The following is a 22,679-nucleotide window of genomic DNA, read 5'->3' as shown; positions in this document are numbered from 1 at the left end:
ATTGAGTTAAAATACCAAATCTTGTATGGTCCCTATTCTATGCTAAATATATATATTTCTATATTTGTGACATTTTCTTCTGCAAGTAACTTAAAATTCTACTTCAGGCAGATAGGTCTGGAAGTTTAAGAAATATTTATCAATTTTCAAGATTATATTTTAAATTACATGGTTTGGGGAAAATTAAAGTCATAAAAATCAAAAATTTAAAGCAGAAGTTATAATCAAGTTCACAAAAGAGTTTTCCTTTGTCCTTTGACTTACAGACCATCTTTTGTGTAAATCTAGGTATGCTTGGGTTTATGACATGCCTAATGATAGATGTTTTTAAAAGGTACTTTGTATTAAGTGAATAGTTGTGGTTTCTTTGTGAGACTAGAGTATTGAAGATTATAGTAAATTTTGGTTCGGAGGGGACCACAGTACTAAGACATGTAAGTTGACAGATCTGCAGCATGAAGTCAAGGAAAAATGGATCTGTGGCAGGGTATGTGGAAAACGAGCCATTCCTGTATTTAGACTGGGCATAAAGATAGCCCAGATTTTTCCTTAAAAGAGGGCATAAAATAGTTGATACCTAAACTTAGTAAATTACAATTATAAGGATAAGAAACAAATTTCTTTATGAATTCATTAGAAATGTAGTCAGAATTTTATTGTGAAAGAATCGTGTGAACTTTCTAATTCCCTTTTCTCCAATTTATTTAGATCAGTTGTTCCATGTATTAGCCTTGCACATGCGGCTCTATAGCATTGATACTGAGTATAATCCCTGGAGAAAACTCACTCAATTAATAGAAGGCATGAATTCACAGTAAGTATTATTGAAAGATTAATGTCAATTACAACTATTCTTTATAAATAAGTATAAAAATAGGATTAAAACTTTTTTATGAATGCATGAATTTTTTTTTATTTTCACATTTTCCTTATGAGACACAGAAATACAAAATAAAAGTTGAAAACAGTTTACCATTATGTTGTTGTTAGGTGCTGTCAAGTTGGTTCCAACTCACAGTGACACTATATGTAACAGAACAAAATACTGCCTGGTTCTGCACCATCTTCACGATCCCACAGTCGTTGCTGTGTTTGAGCCCATTGTTGCAGCCACTGTATCAGTCCATCATGCTAAGAGTCTTCCTGTATTTTTCTCTAACCCTGTACTTTACTGTGGGTGATGTCCTTCTCTAGGGACTGGTCCTTCCAGATAACATGTCCAAAGTACGTGAGAAAAGTTTCACTGTCTTCACTTCTTAGGAGTATTCTTCTTTACTTCTTCCAAGATATATTTGCTCATTCTTCTGACAGTCAGTGGTATGTTCAGTATTCTTTGCCAATACTATAATTCAAAGGCATCAGTTCTTCTTTGGTCTTTCGTATTCATTGTGCAGCTTTTCCATGTATATGAGGCAGTTGAAAATGCCATGGCTTGGGCCAGGTGCACCTTAGTCATCAAAATGTTATCTTTGCTTTTTAACACTTAAAAGGTTTTTTTAGGGGGGCAGGGAGGTGGAGCAGATTTGACCAGTGCAGTACATCCTTTGATTTCTTGACTGCTGCTTCCATGGGCATTGTCTGTTAATCCAAGTAAAATGAAATCCTTGACAACTTCAGACTTTTCTTCATTTATCATGGTGTTGCTTGTCAAGTTTTGAAGATTTTTCTTTTCTTTATGTTGAGGTAAATTGATACTGAAGACTAGTCTTTCATCTTTATCAGTAAGTGCTTCAAGTCCTCTTCACTTTCAGCATGCAACATTGTGTTGTTGGCATATCGTAGGTTGTTAATGAGTCTTCTTCCAATCCTGATGCTGTATTTGTCTTCAGATAGTCCAGCTTCTTAGATTATTTGCTGAGCATATAAATTGAATAAGTAAGGTGAAAGGATACAACCCTGATGCATACCTTTCCTCATTTAAACCATACAGTATCTCCTTATTTTGTTTGATAACTGCCTTTTGGTCTACATATAGTTTCCTCGTGAGCACAACTAAGTGTTCTGGAATTCCCATTCTTCACAATAGTACCCATGATATGTTATGATCCTCAGAGTCAAATGCCTTGGCATAGTCATTAAAACACAGGTAGTCATCTTTCTGGTATTCTCTGCTTTCAACCAAGAGCCATCTGACATCTTCAATAACATCCCTCATTCCATATCTTCTGAATCTGGTGTGGATTTTTGGAAGTTCCCTGTCAATGTACTGCAACTAGTCTTTTAAAATTATCTCCAACAGAATTTTATTTGAGTGTGCTACTAATGATTTTGTTTGATAATTTCCCCATTTTATTGGATCACCTTTGTTTGGAATGGGCACATACATGGATCTCTTCCAGTTGCTTGGCTAGGTAGCTGTCTTCTGAATTTCATGACATAGCCAAGTGAGTGGTTCTGCCTTGCATTCGTTTGTAGAAGTATCTCAGTTGGTATTCTGTCAGTTCCTAAAACCTTGTTTTTTGCCAGTACCTTTAGTGAAGCTTAGACATCTTCTTCCAGTACCATTGGTTCTTGATTGTATTTTGTCTCCTGAAATGGTTGAATGTTGACCACTTCTTTTGGTATAATGACTTCGTGTATTCCTTCGATCTTCTCTTAATGCTTCCTGTGTCATTCAATATTTTGCCCATAGAATCCTTCAATACTGCAACTCAAGACTTGAATTTTTCTTCAGTTCTTTTAGCTTTGGAAATGTTGAGTATGTTCTTCCCTTTTGGTTTTCTAACTCCATTTCTGTGCACATTTTATTATAATCCGTTGTCAAGCTGCCTTTTGAAAACTGTTCACCTCTTTCACTTCATCATTTCCTCCATTTGCTTTAGCTGCTATATGTTCAAGCAAGTTTCAGAGTTTCTTTTGACATCCATTTTGGTCTTCTCTTCTTTTCCTGTCTTTTTGCTTTCATTACGTGTGATGTCCTTGATGTCATCTGACAACTGTCTAGTCTTCCAGTTGTTAGTTTCCAATGCATCATATCTATTCGTGGGATGGTCTCTAAATTTCCCTGGGATATATCTTTGAGATGTAATTTGGCTCTCAAGGGCATGGTTTAATTTCCTTCAGCTTCAATTTGAATTTACATTTCAGAAATTGTGGTCTGTTGCACAGTTGGCCCCTGTCCTTGTTCTAACTACTGACATTGAGCTTCTCCATTGTCTGTTTCCACATATGTAGTCAATTTGAGTCTATTTCATCTCATGAAGTCCATGTGTATAAAGTTACCATTTATGTTGTTGCAAAAATGTTTTTGCAGTGAGTAAGTTATTTGACTTGCAAAATTCTATCGTGTAATCTCTGGTGTTTTTTCTGTCATCAAGACCATATTTTCCGACTACTGATCCTTCTTCTTTGTTTCCAACTTTCACATTACAATCACTAAGAGTTAGCACTGCATATTCATTGCATGTTTGATTGATTTCATAATGCAGAAATTGATTTTTTAAAAAAATCTTCAATAGTTTCATCTTCAGCATTAGTGGTTAGTGCGTTAGCTTGAATAATAGTCATATTAATTCGTCCTCCTTGTAGGTATATGAGTATTATCCTATCACTGCAGCATTGTGCTTTGGGATAGATCTTGAAATGTTCTTTTTGACATTGAATGTGTTCCTCTTCAAATCATCAATCTGAGCATAGTAAACCATATAATTCTCTGATTCAGAATGGCCAGTAGCAGTCCATTTCAGCTCACTAATGACTAGGATATCAGTCTTCAAGCATTCCATTTCATTTTTCACAACATCCAATTTTCCTAGGTTCATAATTTGTACATTCTATATTCTGATTACTAATGGATGTTTGCAGCTGTTTCTTCTCATTTTGGGTTGTGCCATATTAGCAAACGAAGGTCCCGAAAGCTTTATTCCATTCCCATCTTTAAGATTGACTCTACCTTGACGAGGCAGTTCTTCCTCAGTCATATTTTGAATGCCTTCCAATGAGAGGGGCTCATCTTCTGGTTCTTGATCGCACAGTGCTGCGCTCCTATTCGTAAGGTTTTCACTGGCTAGATTTTTTTTAGAAGTAGGTCACCAGGTCCTTCTCCCTAGTCTGTCTTAGTCTGGAAGCTCCACTGAAACCTGTCCACCATGGGTGACCCTGCTGATATTTGAAATACCAGTAGCATAGCTTCCAGCATCACAGTAACACGCAAGCCACCACAGTATGTCAGAATGACAGATGTGTGGTGGTTACTCTTATACTCTAAAAATTACATAAATGATCCTAGCAAATGAGAGAAGCTGTCTTAAAATTTTAATGATTTTCATTCGGATAAATCATTCCAATGGAGCTTCAAATGACTGCTTTTTCTTCTTTTTATATCTGAATTGATCAGTTCATTCAGGTGGACTTTGATCACTCTGTTAGAAAGTTCTCCATCAACCTTTCATCGAGTAGTTTTAGCAGCCAATGATATTGCCTACCTAAATCCAGTATTTCATTAGATGCCGCAAAGAATTATTGTTTTAAACAAATAACCTCTTTTGATTTATTAGCTGGGAGTTTTCTATAAAGAAACTATCATACATTAACTATTTGGTTATCCCAAAATATAGCTTGGCAAGATGAATACTTGATTCTTTCCCAATTTATTAATTTCCAAAGGCATGTATTGATGCCCTAGCTACTTCTACTAGCAACTGGTAAGTTTTGGTTACAGTAGGTTGGTTGTTTTTGATCTCTTGGATTTTTATGTTTGATGTGTTTCAGCCCAGTGTAGTTACTCTTCTTTTTAATGATAATAGTGCCATTTTAAGTTACTGAGAATCTCTTCAGGTTGAGTTTTATGTTACTTTTGGCATGACACAGGTAGTTTTGTTTGACTTTTTTGTTACCTTTGGCATAATGCAGGTAGTCTTTGATAATATCCTTGCTTTCTGGCACAACAAGCTGATGCAAGTTCATCTTGTACATTTTCCACCCTAGCCACACTGTTGTTGTGTGCCACTGAGTTGATTATGATTCATAGCGACTCTATAAGACACAGTCGAACTGATGCCTCATGGGGTTTCCCAGCCTGTAATGTTTACAGGAACAGATCACCAGGTCTTTTCTCCCTAGAATCACATTTGGGTTCAGCTACTAACTTTTCACATAGCAGCCATGTGCTTAGCTGTTGTGATGCCAGGGCTCCTTACTCCAGACATAGATCCAGTCATTTATCAGAGTCTTTATGACATAGAACAAAAAAAGCACTAGAGTTACTAGATGGAAGCATACAAATATTTTAAAACTTTAGTAATTTGTTTGATAAATATTCAGAATATCAGCTACTGTTATACATAGTACAACATGCTTTTCAGAAATATTGTACCAATATATATTTCCACTGGCAATTTAAGAATGTTCCCATTCCCCTCATTCTTAACTATTATTACATTGAAAACTTTTTTTGGCTGATATGTTAGATACAGAATGGGATGCCACCATTGAACATGATGAACATATTTAATGTCACTGAATTGTACATTGTTGAAATGGCAAATGTGTTTTTATCTACATATTTACTTCAATTAAAAAAAAAAACAAACATATGAAACACACTAGTCCCTAATTAGCTAACTGAAGTTTCAAATCTATGATAGGTAGATGTACACAACACAATTACTGGTTCTGAAACCTTTTAAGTAAAGTTAAACCTAACCAAACTCACTGCCTGCCATCCAGTCAGATCTGACTCAGCAACCCCTCCCTGGGTTTCCAAGGTGGTATCACTGCAGAAGTACATTGCCCAACCTTCCTTCTGAGGAGCAGCTCTCAAAGTAATAGAAATCTAATTGATTTCTGGTGACATGAAGTATTTCCTTATCTACTGTATAGTCACTCTGAATTTTCTGTTCAGGGCTTCTACTTTTTTTTTTTTAAATCTGAATAATTCTATTGTGTTTTAACATATTAAACCTTATTTTGTCTTACTTGATACTTTTTTCCAAAATATGTTTGCATTTTAACTTTATAATTTTTTTGTTGGCATGGTAAAATTTAAAATTTTCATTTAGTCCAATCAGTCAGAGATATGTGTATGTGTGTGTGTGTGTATAAACTTTATTGAGATTTGGGTGAAAGTTTACAGAGAAAATCTGTTTCAATCTACCAGTTCATACATGTTTTGTTTTGTGACAGTGACTGCAATCCCCACAATGTAATAGCACTCATCCTAACTTCTACCCTGTGTTTCATGTTTCCATTTGTCTTCTTTTCTATCCCTTCTTATTTTCAGAGCTTTATCCTCGGGCAAATAATGCTTCCCCTTTAATCTCATATGGTTGGTTCTTCTAAGGAGTGCATACCTCCCTGGTGATATTCTTTACCTTATAGAGCTGTCTATAAGGAGCTCTGTTGGTATAGTGAGTGGTTAATGCTTTTGGCTGATAACCAAAAAGTTGGTGGTTCAAACCCACCAGCTGCTCCGTGAAAGAAAGATGTGGTGGTATGCTTTCATAAAGATTTACAGCCTTAGAAGCCCAATAGGGGTCACTATGAGTCAGAATTGACTTAATGGCAATGAGTTTAGTTTTTGTTTTTTTATAGGGCTGTCTGTCATTTGAGTCATGGGGGTGAATTGATTCCAGGCTTATATTTCTTTTTTTTCCCTCTATTACTTTCATAGTTATCATGCCCATCCCCATTTAATATACATTAAAATGGTAAATGCTGTGAACACATACTATACATTGACCATTTTGTGCTTTGCATATATCATCTCAATTAATCTAAAATTTTACAACCTACATGCTAGCTAAGGAGCTCTGGTGGCACAGTGCCTAAGGCAGTTGACTGCTAACCGGAAGGTTGGCAGTTCAAACTTGTTAGCTATTGTTTATTTTTGTAGCCAATATTGCAATGTGTTTCTAATCTTAGGATTTGCAATATTTACCTATATGTTCTTCTAACAATTTTTGTAGAGATGATTTTAAAAATATATAATCTACTTGGAATTTATTTTCATCAGTATTATTAAGTAAAGATTTAAAATTTATTTCCACAAAAACCAGCTACATTTTCCAGCAATTTTATGTCCTGTTTATTATATAAATACCACTTTCCATGAAGTCAGTTCCAGCTCCTGATGGCCCCATGTGTTTCAGGGTAGAACTGTGCTTCCTAGGTCTTTTGGAAACAAGTAGTGAGGACTTTCTCCTGAGGAGCCTCTGAGTGGGTCTCAACTGTCAGCCTTAATAGTTAACAGCCAAGTGCTTAACCGTTTATGTAACATTATAGGCCAATTAGGGGCTTTCCTCTTTTATTGGCCTCTGAGCCTATTTCTATGATAATATCATGCTGTTATGCTTACTGAAGAGATAAATTGTGTGTGAGTAGCTGATTGTTTTAGGTTCCTCTTATTCCTCCCCACATCTCCTAATTTTCATTTGCTGCTCTCACTTGTTTATTCTTCCAGATAATCTTTAGGACCATTTTCTAAACCCTTCCTCTTATTTGTGATTTTGACTAGAATTATTTTAAACTCATACATAAATATAGAAGAATAGATGTCTTTATAATGTATTGTCTTCCCAGCTAGGAACATTCCTATTTTATTTATATATACATGTGTGTGTGTGTGTGTGTGTATGTATGTATATTTTGGTTACCTAGTGCTCTGACAAGAATATACCACAAATGGATGGCATTAACAAACAGGAGTTTATTCTCTCACAGTCTGGAGGCTTCAAGTCCAAGTTCAAAGTTCCGGGCCTCCAGGCAGGATGAAAGCCCCTCGACCTTGGGCTTCAGCTCTGCCTCTTGCTCCCGGCCCACTGAAGCTGGAGGCTTTTCTTCACTCAGGCAGCTACTGGCTGCTGAGGCTAACAAGCCTAAGGTCGACAAATAAAATGGCACAGTCCCGATGTTACCAAACCACACAACAGGCCATTCATTCAAGTCCATTGTAAGTCCCAAGGTTGGCAGAGCGTGGCAGGCTGCTGAACAATGACACGGCTACATGCAGGGTCCATCCGTGCCGTAAGCTAGGGACCATTCCCAAAGCTGCTGCTTATATATGGGAAGCAGACCACATATCCAAAGCAGCTACTCAGCTGCTTGTGGTTGATCCCACCATGGAGTTGATTGCCAGTCTCATCATGGAGAATAACTACCACCAGCTGCCCAGCCACTCAACCAGGCCCAGCCAAGTGGACACACAAACATAACCACCACAATATCTATCGATTATCTATCTACCTACCCACCTACCTATCTATTTATATTTATATATACTTATATAGATACACACACACACACACACACACACACAGGAGCTCTGGTAGCATAGTGCCTAAGGCATTTGACTGCTAACCAGAAGGGTGGTGGTTCAAACCCATTGGCCACTTCTTGGAAGAAAAATGGGGCAATCTACTTTCATAGAGATACTGCTTCGGAAACCCAGGGAGGGGTTGCTATGAGTCGAATCGACTCAACGGCAGTGAGTTTGGATTTTTGGTATACACGCGCATATGTGCATACATATATACGTATATACATACATATATGTTGCTTGAGTCAGAAACGACTCGACAGCAGTGAGTTTGGTTTTTTGGTTTGAAACCCACTGCTATTGAATTGATTCTGACTCATAGCAACCTCCATTGGGTTTCCAGGGCAGTAAATCTTTATGGAAGTACATTGACCCGTCTTCTTATACATACATACATACATACGTATATATATATATAGATAGACACAAACACACACACATACATATATATGTGTTTTTGGTATCATACAAAGAATTTGAAGTGTTTTTTTATGTAAAGGCTAACTTTAGCTTGGTTTCAGGTCAAAATTTAAACTCTTTGGTAAACCTCCTTTTCACAAATCCTTTCTCCCCTGCACCCAGCTCTGCCCTATTCCTATCAGCCGCAGACTGAATTAGGAGACCCCTTGTTTGCGTCTGTTGCATGCCAGGTTTACATATATTGTAGCAATCTATGTACTTCATTGTAGTTGCCTATTTACTTGTCCTTGGAGACTTTTCATACTCTTTGATCCAAATCCATGGTATATAAGACCCTCCATGGTCTGGTCTCTGTTTGCCTTTGACCCTTCTCCTGCATATCTTCCTTATGCATTGATATTCCAAACATACTGGATTACTTGTTCTTAATAAGCTTTTTTTTTTTTTTTTAATGATCTTTTTTTATCTTTATACTTGCCTTGTCCTCTTGACACCTTTTCTGTTCCTCCCAGTCCCCTTTTGGTAAGAGTCGATCCATCTTCAAGACTGTCTAACAATATTTCCACCTGTATGAAATCTTCCCTGACCTGACTTTTCCCCATGTTTGAGCAGGATGCATACTTCCCTTTTTGCACTCCTTATAGCACTGGATTCCTATCTCTTACAGTCCTTAATCTGTAATTTTGTGTGACTGTTTCTATCATTGAAATAGGTATATTCCTTTAATGTAGGGATTATAAAATTTTAAAATTAATTCATTCCTTAACCATTACATTTGTTTCAGGGCATGAGCCAAAAAATCATTTCATACAACTTTACACTTGTAGTATTTTAGTTCAAGATACTCACCTACTTGTAAAAGTCTATTATTATTTGTGAAATTAATATGCAGTATACTAATTTGAGAAGTAGAACTTGAAAATAACAAACTTTATTTTTTAAAAAAAACCCTTTGATCTGTTTGAGGGATTGGAAAAATATGGCTATGGGCCAAATTTGACAGAAGAAGTCTGTTTTTGTATGGCTTGTAAGCTAAGAATGGCTTTTATATTTTTAAAGAGTTACTAAAAAAAATCAGAGCAAAACAAAGGATAATATGGAACAGAGACAGGTAGCCTGCAAAGCCTAAAATCATACAAGTCTAGTCTGAGGTGTAGCTTCAGAATTAAGCTAATTCTGGAAGTTTAAATTTTTTTTTTTTTTCACTGACATTAAAAATTATACCTGGGGTGAAAAAATTTAACCTTCTGAAGGAGTACATTTAATTTTTTTAAATAATAATATCTGCTTTATGATATGGTCTGTGTTTGTCATAGTATGCAGTCCCTGGGTGGTACTAACAGTTGATGTGCTCGATTGCTGACCGAGAGATTGGAGGTTCATGTTCACCCAGAGGCACCTCAGAAGACAGGCTTGGGGACCTACTTCTGAAAAACCAGCATTGAAAACCCTGTGGAGCACAGTTCTGTGACACACAGGGGGTTGCCATGAGTCAGAATCAGCTTGATGGCATTTGATTTTTCTGGATTATACATGCCTAAGAATTACTATTTTGTATTTTATAGTGTATTTTAGGTAGCATAGTGCCTAAGGCACTTGACTGCTAACCAGAAGGCTGGTGGTTCAAACCCACCAGCCACTCCTCGGAAGGAAGGTTGGGCATTCCTACTTCCGTAGTGATACTGCCTTGGAAACCCAAGGAGGGGTCGCTATGAGTCGGGGCCGACTCGATGGCAAATAACAACAACAGCAACATAGTGTATTTTAACTTGAGTTAAGACACTTGCCTGCTGACCAGACGGCTGGTGGTTCAAACCCACCAGCCACTCCTCGGAAGGAAAGCTGGGCAATCCTACTTCCGTAGTGATACTGCCTTGGAAACCCAAGGAGGGGTCGCTATGAGTCGGGTTTGACTCGACGGCACATAACAACAACAACAACAATGGTTATTATCTTTTTTTAAAAGGAAAAAAAAAAACTTTGCAAATGTTAAAAGATTTCATTTGAATTTATGGTAGTCATCAAATTGAAACAACTTTTTAACGAGAGATTAACCCTGCTTTTTCAGTGTAACTTGATTTGTAAACTGTATCTTGTTCTTATTTGTAATGAGTGATTTACTCTTTAGTGCTGTTTGTGGTAGCAAGTTTCCTATGTGTTACCCATTTTTAGTGAAACTGATCCTCCCATGTTTCATTTGATGCTTCACTTAAGTTCTGTAATCTTAAGAGATCAGAAAACTCAGGGTTAAATTAATGTATCTCAGTTGTTACTTCAGTATGACAATACATTTTGCCTCTGTAATTTTTTCATATTAGGAAGAGTTAAGAAAATATATGAAACAGTCTAAAAGCTAATAGTTCTCAGGCAAAAAAATTTGACCCCTAACTTTTTCTCTTGATTTCTTAGTTTATGAAAGTTTTATTTCTGTTCCATAGACATATATGTGAAATATAAAATTAATGAAAAGATACACAATAGTGTCCATAGTGATTGTGTATTTTTCTTTTAGGCTAGGGAATGAAGAACAGCTTGAGGTTCCAATTTTTTATCATGATGTTACATCCCTTTTGCTCATCCAGATTCTAATGATGCCACAACCCTTACACAAAGGTACGTCTTTGTAAGTCAGATTCTTAGGTTATGTACTATGTATAATGCTTATTTTAGTGGTCGTAGGGACAAATATAGTATTGAGTCTGATGGAAATTTTGTGTGATACATAACATTATTTTTTTCTACTGTTGGTAAATAGTGATTATATCTATAGAAGATGACAATGAAAGAAAGATACTTTGTTTTTTCCCTCGTGAGTCTATTCTTTTCAGCTTTCTAGTCTATAATATGGTAAATATGTGGGGAAAATGCTCTGAAAACCATTGCTTTAAAAAAAATTAAAGTGACAAGACAAAACGAAATTTGGAAAATAAAGCAAAATGTCAGGTTTAATTCTCCTACCCTATCTTCATGCATATACATTTCAATATAATAATCATAGAGTTATTCAAATTTGATGACTTACCATTTTTACTTGGTACTAATATCATAGCACTAAATATTAAGAGCATTAATTTTATATTAGATATAGATATAGATAAAATTTTTATTATGATTTGGGTAAAAGTTTACAGAGCAATTTCATTTTCCATACAGCAGTTCATACATATTTTGTCTCATGACATTGACTACAATTTCCCACAGTGTAACAGCTGTCTTACCACTTCCTCCCTATAGTTAACTTCTGCCCCTGTGCCCTTCCCTCCTGTGCACTCCTGCCCCTGGAGCGGTCTCACTGTGCATACACTGCTCTTCTGTTCTCCCATGATTGATCTTTTTAGCAGTATTTTTATTATTCCTCCGTCATCTTCCATTAGTTTTCACTTGACAATTTTCAATATATTCCATCAAATCATTAATCATTCTATATTGGAAAGCTAAGTGTTTTGTTTTGCTTTTTTGTTATTATATCACAATGAACATATGTGAGTGTATAAATACCTTGTTAATAGGGAGATATTCTTTGTGTGTAGTTCAATTTGATCTTCCAATAAAACTTTTTACTTAAGAGAACAAAGTAATCACTTATTTTCAATATAGACAAACTGATATTTCATGTAATAGGAAATTCTTAAAAGAATAAAATGTCACTAACAAACAAGCATAATATTTTTACTAATGTTGTGAATGTATTATTTTAATTGAAAATATTTTTCACAACCAAAAGTTTTTTTTTCATGAACAGTGGTATAATAGGAACTTACAATTTAATAACTGCTGTAAATTGCACACATTTTCCATTTTAATGCTAGCAGTTTTAGTTACTTTAGTGTTACTTGTAACATTATACACCAGATTTTTTCCCCCTATTTTAACGGTTCAGTAAGTTTTATAAATTTATACAGTTGTGCAACCATGAGTATGATCAGTTTTAGAACACATCCATTACCCCCAAAATTTCACTTTACCCTTTTGTCCTAAGTCCCTTCTCCTGGCCCTGGCTGTGGTCCCGGCAATCTCTGATCTGCTTTTTTTCTACAGTTTTGCATTTGTAGAAATTATGTGTAAGTTGAGTCATACAAGCTTCTTTTACTAAGCATAAGTTTTATAGGTCTATCAATGTTGTTCCAAGGAGCTCTGGTGATGTAGTACCTAAGGCATTTGACTGCTAATCAGAAGGTTGGTGGTTCAAACCCACCAGCTACTCCACAGAAGAAAGACTGGGCAATCTATTTCCATAAAGATTACTGCCTCAGAAACCCAAAGGTGGTCACTCTGAGTTGGAATCAACTTGATGGCAGTGAGTTTGGTTTGGTTTAAAATGTTGTTCCATGTACCAATAGTTTGTTCCTTTTTATTGCTGTGTAGTGTTCCCTTACACAGATATGTCACATTTTGTTTATCAATTCGCAATTGATAGACATTTAGATTTTTCCATATTTTAGCCATTATGATTAATGCTTATATGAATATTCAAGTACAAGTCTTTGTACATGTATTTTCCTTTTTCTCTTGGGTATATGCCTAGGAGTAGAATTGTACAGTCATGTGGTAATTCTCTATTTAACATTTCGAGAAACCATCAAATTGTTCAGCTTTTTTTTTTTTTAAATGAGGTGAATTCACATAACTAAATTTAGCCATTTTAAAGTGAATAATTGAGTGGCCGTTAGTAAATTGACAAAAGAAGTCTTGGTAGCGCATTGGTTAAGTGCTTGGCTGTTAGCTGAAAGTTGGGTGGTTTTAGCTGACCAGCCACTGCTTTGCAGGAGAAAGATGTGGCAGTCTGCTTCTGTAAATATAGCCTTGCAAACACAATTGGGCAGTTCTACTTTGTCCTCTACGGTCACTATGTCAGAATCAACTTACTGGCAATGGGTTTGGTTTAGGGTTTAGTACATTCACTGTGTGCAACCACCACCTCTGTCTACTTTCGAAACAATTTTATCTCTGCAAAAGGAAACTCTATACCTTTAACTGCTATTCTCCATTCACCCCTCTCTGAGCCGCTGGCAGCCACCAATCTGCGCTTGGTCTCTATGAATTTACCTATTCTGGATACGTTATGTAAGTGTGATCATACCATATCTGGCCTTTCATGTCTGACTTCTTTTAGTAGCATAGTATTTTCACGATTCATTCATATTGTGCCTTATATCAATACGTCATTCCTTTTTATAGCTGAGTAATATTCTATTAGGCTGAGCAATATTCTCTTGTATGTATATACACATATGTTTATTACTTAATCCATTTGTGAACATTTGAATTGTTTCCACCTTTTGGCTATTGTGACCAGTGCTACTGTGAACCTTCTTGGACAAGTTTTTGTTTAAACATCAATTTTCAGTTCTTTTGGGTGTATATTAAGAGTAGAACTGCTGGGTCATATGATAATTCTGTGTTTAACTTATTGAGGATTGCCACAAACTTTAGATACTTTTTAATGTTGCTTTTTTGTATGTTGTATGTTTGACTGTAAATGAATTTTATCATTAAATTATTTTATGTTTGCAGACTGTAAAATCTAAACTTGTTAAATGGCCTTATTAAAAATGATCTCTTTGTAAAATTAGTTTAAAATTCTTTTGATTCTTTGTGTCACTTGGTTAATTTTTTTGACTTTAGGAAATCAGTTACCTTGGAGTCATGTAGGTTTCCTCCTGATTGCTCTCTTCCAGTTAACACTAGTAGTGTTATTACTACTGATTTTGAAATATAAGACTTTAAAGCAGTATTACTTTGTTTTGTAATGTCTTGAAGTTATATATCTTATTTAAATTATACATTTTACATACAAGTATAGTATTACTTGAACCTGAAAAGCTAAAAGGAGAGAGAAAACTTGATATAGAAAAGTAATTTTGTTTCTATAATTAGAATTTAATCTAAAAAGAAAAAGATTTCAGTGAAGAAAAAGGGCCTGTGGTATCATTGTCTAACTGAGAGCTACAACTGGTGGAACTTCCTCATCATCAGAGAGCATCTGTTAACTGTTGGTTCTGAGTTTCAACAGAAGGTGAAATTAATGCCAGAGAGAATGTAATATATTGAATTAACTGAATCTAGTCAATTTAATTCATCACAGATTTAGCAGTGTTTTCTAAAATATAAAAGTATAAGAAGGCAGATGTGCTTGATTTACTAATAATGATTAAATGAATAGAATAGATTAAGGAAAATTCCTACATAAAAATGCACAATATTCAGTTAATAACCATGCTGTAAAAATATCATTTAAAAAATATTGTTTGGTAGACAAATGTTTTAGTATGGAGTACATAATATACCTTTCTTTGCATTAAAAAAATTAAACACATCCAGAGACACAAACATTGTTAATGTAATAATACAGTAAAAAAAAAAATGTTTTGATGGGATCACAAAGTAGTGCCTATTAATTATTATGGACCATAGTATGTACCTCGAATTTTTAATAGGCTTTATGGGGTTGGTTCATAACTATGGGTTGTAGATAAGTCCTATGTTTGTAACCCAGGGACTGTCTGTGTCTGTATGTTTACTGTAAGCTGTATTTATTGTTACAGTATTTATTTGTGTACCTGTTTAGTTATTGGTTGTTATTAGAAGAAGAAAGGAGATGAAGAAAAATATTAATGTTTATGTTTTCTGCAATGGTTCATGGCTTTCATGGTTTTATCTGAAAATAGGTGATGCAGACGCCTACCTGGCCACCTCTTAAACTTTCTAATGTTTAACACTATTTTCAGGTTGAAAGATCTTTTTACACCAATTGTGTCATCAGAAACACAAATTAAATATTATCTTTTTTCATGTCCTTATATCTTAACCGTCATAATACCTATCACATCACTGGTCTCCAAAGATTAAACTTAAGAGTTAACTTTGATTCATGATTATCTTCAGATTTCATGATAAATTCTCCATATCGAAGGTGAAGGAAATTTTATCACTTTGGATCAGGTTTGGCTTTATACAACAGAAAAGAAACCCATAATAACACAATAGCTTAAATAAGATAGAAGTCTATCTTTCTTTCATGTAAAAAGAAGTCTGGAGGTAGGCAGGCCAGGTCCTTCTACTTCGCAGCACCAGAGTTGTTATGGTTGGCTCTCATCTTCATGTTCCACCATGGCTGCTAGAGTTCCAGCCATCCATCTTACTTTAGGCAGCAGGATAGAGTTGGGAGAGGAAATTCACCCTCTCTTTTAAGAAGCCCTCTTGGAAGATCCACATAAAACTTAGACTTTGACTAGAATTCTTCCTTCTTTTTAAACCTCTAGAGATTAAAACCTTACATCATTATCTTTTTAGGAGGGTCATTTACTCAGGTTAGGATCATGTTGTTGTCCTTTCCCACCCCTCTGTCATAGTGGAGCTTCACGATTCTGTTTTTGACCATGGTGTATAGGATACAGACTCCTCAGGAGTTTCTGGAGCATTTGGCATTGGTGATTATAGGTTATCCTCTCCTTTCAGGAGCCATAAGCAGGGCCTGTGAGGAGAAATAGTAGGGTGCATATTATTTTCCACTCACATTAAAGAAGAAAATAACTCGGTTTTGCTTTCTTAAAAACCAAAGCATAAAATAAACTTTTTTTAATTTTAGAGTATTTCAAATTATGTAACAGTAGAGAGCAGAGTTTAATGTACCTACCAATTATCAACTCATGGTGACTCTTGTTTTATTTATATCCTCATCTACTCCCTCCTCCTTCCTACCCTGGCTTATTTTTGAAGCAAATCCTAGACATCATGTCATTTTATCCCTATAGCCTTCAATATGTATCTCTAAAAGATAAGTATTCTTTTAACAAACATAACCACAATATTATTACCCATTTAAAATGGATGTAATTCCAGCACTAATGTCACTGCATAGAGTGGGTACTCAATAACTATTCAATTATTAGTTTTTAAACATTTCTCACCTTGTTTTTATGCCCTATTCACTGACAAAAATCTGGTTTACTCAGATTTTGCTGGTATCATTCCAGAGTCAAGCCCTTACTCCGTTTAATGTTGATATGCTATACACTACTTACTCCTTTTCTAGGGTTTTATCTTCCTTCCAATGGGACAATCTACTTCCGTAGTGATACTGCCTCGGAAACCCAAGGAGGGGTTGCTATGAGTCGGGTCCGACTCGACAGCACATAACAACAACAACAACAGGGTTTTATACTCAGAAAAAATATCAGGAGTATAAGCAAAGATTTATATGTGATATCCATTGAAAATATTGTTTTGTTTCATGAACGATAATGTTTCAAAAAAATTTTAAATGATAAATTGTGTACAAATAAGAATGCATATAAATCTTCTGAAATCTGGTTAATTAGGTAGATATTGTACCTATTTGGTAGTTTAATTCTCTTAGCAATTTTTCACTACCATAAAATTTAAAATCGTTTTTAGTCTGGTTACTTCTAAGATACTTTAAGCCTTTATCTTCCTTCTTTCACCCTTAGGTGGATTGATAGTGGGTTTTTTTTTTTTTAAAAAAAAAAAAAAACATTAACTGAAGGTGGATGTTCAATCCTTTTTCTCCGTTTTAAAATTTGATAATTGTATTTGGAAGGACTTTGTTTTATTTTGCAACCTTGGAAGGTATAACTGGTTTGTCTTATATACATCTCACATGACTGATTTCTTGTTTTTCCTAAAGTCCCTAAAGGACATTGGTTTCACACCTGATAATCATTCAGTAAAAGGAGCTGCTTGACCTAACAGTTAAGCCTTCAACTACAATGAAGTGTTGATGGTTCCAATCTACCCAGTAATTCTGTGGGAGAAGGACCTGGTGATCTGCTTCCATGAAGAGTGCAGCCAGGAAAACCCTATGGAGCATCTCTACCCTGCCACATGGGCTTGCTTTGAGTCAAAATCATGTCCACATCACTCAACAACAACAACAAGCATTCAGTAAATAAATAATTGCTAAATTAATGTGAGAACTTAAGGTTAACCTATGACTTTTTAAACTGCCAGTTTAAATATTTTAAAAATTATAATAAAGACAGATAAAAACTTACTAAAACAGAAATTAGTACTTTGCTATACTGAGAAGCTAAAATATGCTTATGTTTTTGTTGTTATTGTTATGTGCCGTCGAGTCAAACCCAACTCATAGTGACCCCTCCTTGGGTTTCCGAGGCAGTACCACTACAGAAGTAGATTGGCCAACCTTCCTTCCAAGGAGTGGCTGGTGGGTTTGAACTGCCAGCCTTCTGGTTAGCAGTCAAATGCCTTAGGCACTATGCCACCAGAGCTCCCAAGACACCCAAAGTCATTGCCATCGAGTGGGCTCCAACTCATAGCGACCCCTGTTTCTGAGGCAGTATCACTACGGAAGTAGATTGCCCACCCTTCCTTCCAAGGAGTGGCTGGTGGGTTTGAACCGCCAGCCTTCTGGTTAGCAGTCAAGTGTCTTAGCCACTACACCACATGCTTATAGTAGTTGTCATTTCTTTTAATGGATTGTCTCTTTTTAATATAATAAAAACTTATAAAGTTCCCAGTGAAAAGAAACTATATGTGAGTGGTAAAATATTATCTCCTGCTTAAGATCTTTTTGTTTGTGTTTAGCAGAATATTCTATAGTTATCATCATTCTACTAAAACATTTAATTAAGTGATGGACTACTCTCTTCTCTTGACTTTAATGATAACATTTTTTCCTGTTCCTATGCCTATCTCTTTCTATTTATTTTCATTTACCTCTTCCTGGCACCACTTGATGTATTGTTCCTTTCTCCTTCCTTTTTAATTTTATCTCATTCCTTTACCATAGCTTCAACTGTATCCTCTGATGATTCTCAAATCTTCAGCTCCATACTACAACTACATAGTAAGCTCTAGACCCAAATTTCTACATAGACTTCAAACTTAATATATATAAGGTTCAGTTCATCTTTTTCCCAAACACACAGTTTTTCAATTTCACTCAATGCTACTAACATCTACCCTTCGTATAATGAGAAACTACCATCATCTTCTACCTCCAAATGCCTAACAAATCCTGCAATTTCTGTTATCTAAAGAGTTATCTAATTTGGTCCATTTTTTTCCATCCTTATTGCTCTTCCTTAATTCACACCATCTTAATTTCCCATGCGTAGTACTTTTGCTACCTGCCTCAACTCTTGCCCAGTTTCAGTCCTTTTCTTCTAGGCATCAGCAGTGAATATTCCAAAATGCAAACCTTACATTACCACTCTGCTTTGTAAAATGCTTTGGTGCTTTCTCGTTGCTCACCGTAGGTGCTGTGAATTGAAATACCTGTGGATATCAAATAAGCAGTATAAATAGTGTTATCAACAACAAAAGCTATTTAGTGAGTACTTGCCTTTTTCAATCAGTTTTGAAGTATTAAAGCATGTAAACTTTATTTCATTTAATTCTTTAAAGGTGGGTGGTGTTATTATCCTCATTTCCCAGAACTGGTAAAAGTGGCTTACTGTACATAAATTGTTTGTACAAACAATGTGGTTTATGCTGAACACCTTTTGGAGTTTGAAAGGTTGGTACATACTAGTCAGAGGGTACTTACACAACTAGCCCCTAGTAAAAACCCAGTGTACTGAGTCCTTAAGGAATTTCCTTGGTAGACATTTCATAAGCATCATTGCAACTTGTTGCTGGGGGAATTTAGTGAATATCTGTGTGACTCCACTAGGAAAGGATTCTAGACTTTTCTTCTGGACTTCACCCCATGTAATTCTCCTTTGCTGATTTTAGGATACTTTGTATCCTGTCATTTGCTGAGATCTGAGAGTGGTCTTGAGAGCCCCCACCAAAACCACTTAAACTGGGATTATAGGCCTTGGCAAGAAAGAACAGAAACCTGGTCCAGAGTGGCAGAATTGACATGAGAAATATTTAAAAGTAAAATTGACAGGACTTGGTGACTGTTTGAAGGTGAGGTAAAGGAGGCAGCAGATTATTAAGGATGCCTACAAGTTTTTTTTAATCTAGCAACTGATTGAATGATAGTACCACTTACTGGGAAAGCAGCATAACATAATAGAAGGAATACTGAATCTGAAGTAAAAAGACTTATATGGATTCAAGTTCAGACGTGGGTGCTTATTAGCTCTGACAGACCCATCCTTCCAAGCCTCATTTGCCCAACTGAGACTGTTAAGAGGATTGAACAGACATTTGAGGAAATTGTCTAAGTTGTTAGGCATATGCAAATGTTAATTAAGATTAGTAAGCTACCGTTCATTAAGTGCCTAATGTGTGCACATCATCTGAGAAGCTGGACTCTATGAAGAACGTGGCTTGGAGGAAGACTCTTTAGCAGCTTACGACACATAGGTGATAAGCCTTGCTTGCTGAAAGCAAAGAGAACTTGAAACACTTACTGATGAAGATCAGAGACTACAGTCTTTAGTATGGATAACACCTCAACATAAAATAAAAATCCTCCTAACTGGACCAATGAGTAACATCATGATAAATGAAAAAAAGATTGACTTGTCAGGGATTTCATTTTACTTGGATCCATAATCAGTGCCCATAGAAACAGCAGTCAAGAAATCAAATGACATATTGCATTGGGCAAATGTGCTACAAAAGACCTCTTTGAAGTATGAAAGAACAAAGATGTCACTTTGAAGACTAAGGTGCATCTGACCCAAGTCACAGTATTTTCAGTAGCCTCATATGGATGTGAGCACTGGACAATGATTAAGGAAGACTGAAGAGAAGTTGATGCTTTTGCATTGTGCCATTGGCAAAGAATACTGAATATACCATGGACTGGGAGCTCTGGTGGCATAGTGCCTAAGGCATTTGGCTGTTAACCAGAAGGCTGGTGCTTCAAACCACCAGCCACTCCTTGGAAAGGAGATTGGGCAATCTACTTCCATAGAGATTAAAAAAAAAAAAAAAAAAACTAAACGCACTGCTGTGGAGTCAGATCTGACTCATATAGTAATCCCTCTTTGGGTTTCTGAGGTGGTATCACTATGGAAGTAGATTGCCCAACCTTCCTTCTGAGAGTGGCTGGTGAGTTTGAACCGCCAGCCTTCTGGTTAACAGTCAAGTGCCTTAGGCACTATGCCACCAGAGCTCCATAGAGATACTGCCTCGGAAGCCCAAGGAGAGATCATTATGAGTCGGAGTTGACTCGATGGCAGTGAATTTTTTTTTTTTTTTTTTTTTTTTTTGTGGACTGGTAGAAGAATGAACAAATCTGTCTTGGAGGTAGTATAGCCAGAATGCTCTTGAAAGTGAGAATGATGGGACTTGATCTCACCTACTTTGGTCTTGTCAGAAGGGATCATTTCCTGGAGGAGAATATCATGCCTCAACCAGATGGATTGGTAGAGTGAATGCAACGATAGGCTTTAAGCATAGCAATGATGGTGTGGATGGCACAGGACTGGCCAGTGTTTCATTCTCTTGTACGTAGGGTTGCTATGATTTGGAACCAACTTGATGACACATAGGAATGTGTGCCAGAAGTTGACAGACATTTTATGTATTATTACTACTGTTTTTGCATTGTTATACTTTCCATTGAATTCTGAAACTCAAAGTGCTTAGAGTATCAATGTGTTTGTTTATTTTAACTTACATGATCTTTCTCATGTTCTTTGGAGGTAAATGGAGTGTTGATTTTTTTTTTTTTTAATTGGGGGTTGGGTGCAAATTTACAAAGCAGATTAGTTTTACTCTCAATAGTTCATGCACATTTGGTTTCACAGCCTTGATTACAATCTCAACAATAAATAGCTCTCCTCCCATCAACTACCCCTTCCCTATGTCCTTCTTGTCTGTGTATTCCTGTCTGTCCAACTTTGCTTCTGTTCAGATGCTGCTGTTCTGGTGTCTCACGGTTGATTGATCCAAGGGGTGCATCTCTTTAGGGTAGGTGGGTGCATCTTCCTGGGCTAGGTGTTCTGCTTGTAGACCTTTCTGCTGTTTGGCTGAGAGCTAATCAATGAGTGAGTCCAGTTCCAGGCCCAAAGGATAACTCAGGGCCGTAGTTTTGGGGTTTCTACCAGCCTCTATCCAACCTGGTCATTTTTGTGTTTTTGAATTTTGTTCCACATTTTTCCTCCCACTCTATCCAGGATCTCCAATTTTGATCCATTTCCAAGTAGTTGGCATTGGCAGTTAGGCACCATCCAGTTCTTCGGTTTCGGGTCATGAAGGCTAAGGTCCCTATGGTCCATCATATCCTTGGACTAATTGTTTCCATATAACTTTGATTTTTTTCACTCTTCTTTACTCCAGACAAGGGGAGAGCAATAGTTGCATCTTAGAAGACTGCTTGAAAGCTTTTAAGACCTCAATTGCTACTCACCAAAGTAGGGTGTAGAACAAGATTTTTATGTGCTGTGTTATGCCAATTGAGCTTGATGTTCCCTTAGACCATCATCCCGAGCCTGCAGGCCCAGTGACCTTTTCCCTCAAGGGGCTTGGTTGTCACTGAGAAGCTACTCCAACCCTGTCCCCTGTTGGTTCTATAATGTATATAGATTTTTTTTGTAGCACAAATACACATGTAAGTATATCTTCAGCCAGATCTGTCTGTGGTCATGGGTATATTCCTGTTCACCTACCCATACCCAATCTTCTCATCTGTTTATGCAGTATTGTGCATGTAATAGTATTTGCCTCTGTTATCTATATCTTTTGTGCATAATTCTGTATCTTCCTTTTCCCTTTTGTCATTGTGCTGGTCACACACTTTTGTAATACTGACTTTCCCTTCACCCATTGATTTTAAACATTCAAGCTCATAGACTTTGTTATTGAGGACGTGGTGCCCTGTAAGGGATTTGCCATGGTTATGCAGTTATTTCAAGACTGAGTGACATTAACAACATTCTGATCCTCTAAGATGGAGCACACTTTCCACTATGCCAAATGCTTCTAATTCACATATATACCATGGATGAATAAAGAGCTTTGCTTTTATAATTTCAGATCTGTTGGTTAGCAAATATATATATATATAAATATGTAAAAATATATAAATATATATATATGTGTGTATATATGTATATGT

The 22,679-nt window shown here is 36.2% G+C and overlaps 1 protein-coding gene across 1 annotated transcript in view; it reads left to right on the top strand.

Moving 5' to 3' along the window:
• Positions 1-22,679, top strand: part of UBR3 (ubiquitin protein ligase E3 component n-recognin 3) — a 347,537-nt gene that overhangs the window by 300,896 nt on the left and 23,962 nt on the right. Inside the window, exons 32-33 of the mRNA XM_007953244.2 lie at positions 709-814; positions 11,187-11,287. Of these exons, the coding sequence (XP_007951435.2) occupies positions 709-814; positions 11,187-11,287 (207 nt within the window). The remainder of the gene's footprint in view (positions 1-708; positions 815-11,186; positions 11,288-22,679) is intronic.

This window comes from Orycteropus afer, unplaced genomic scaffold (genome assembly GCF_000298275.1).
Source record: "Orycteropus afer afer isolate SDZICR_OR568_19922 unplaced genomic scaffold, OryAfe1.0 scaffold00001, whole genome shotgun sequence".
NCBI classification, from domain to species: domain Eukaryota; kingdom Metazoa; phylum Chordata; class Mammalia; order Tubulidentata; family Orycteropodidae; genus Orycteropus; species Orycteropus afer.
Note: the sequence above shows the minus strand (reverse complement) of the source record. Positions and strands in the feature narration are given on the sequence as shown.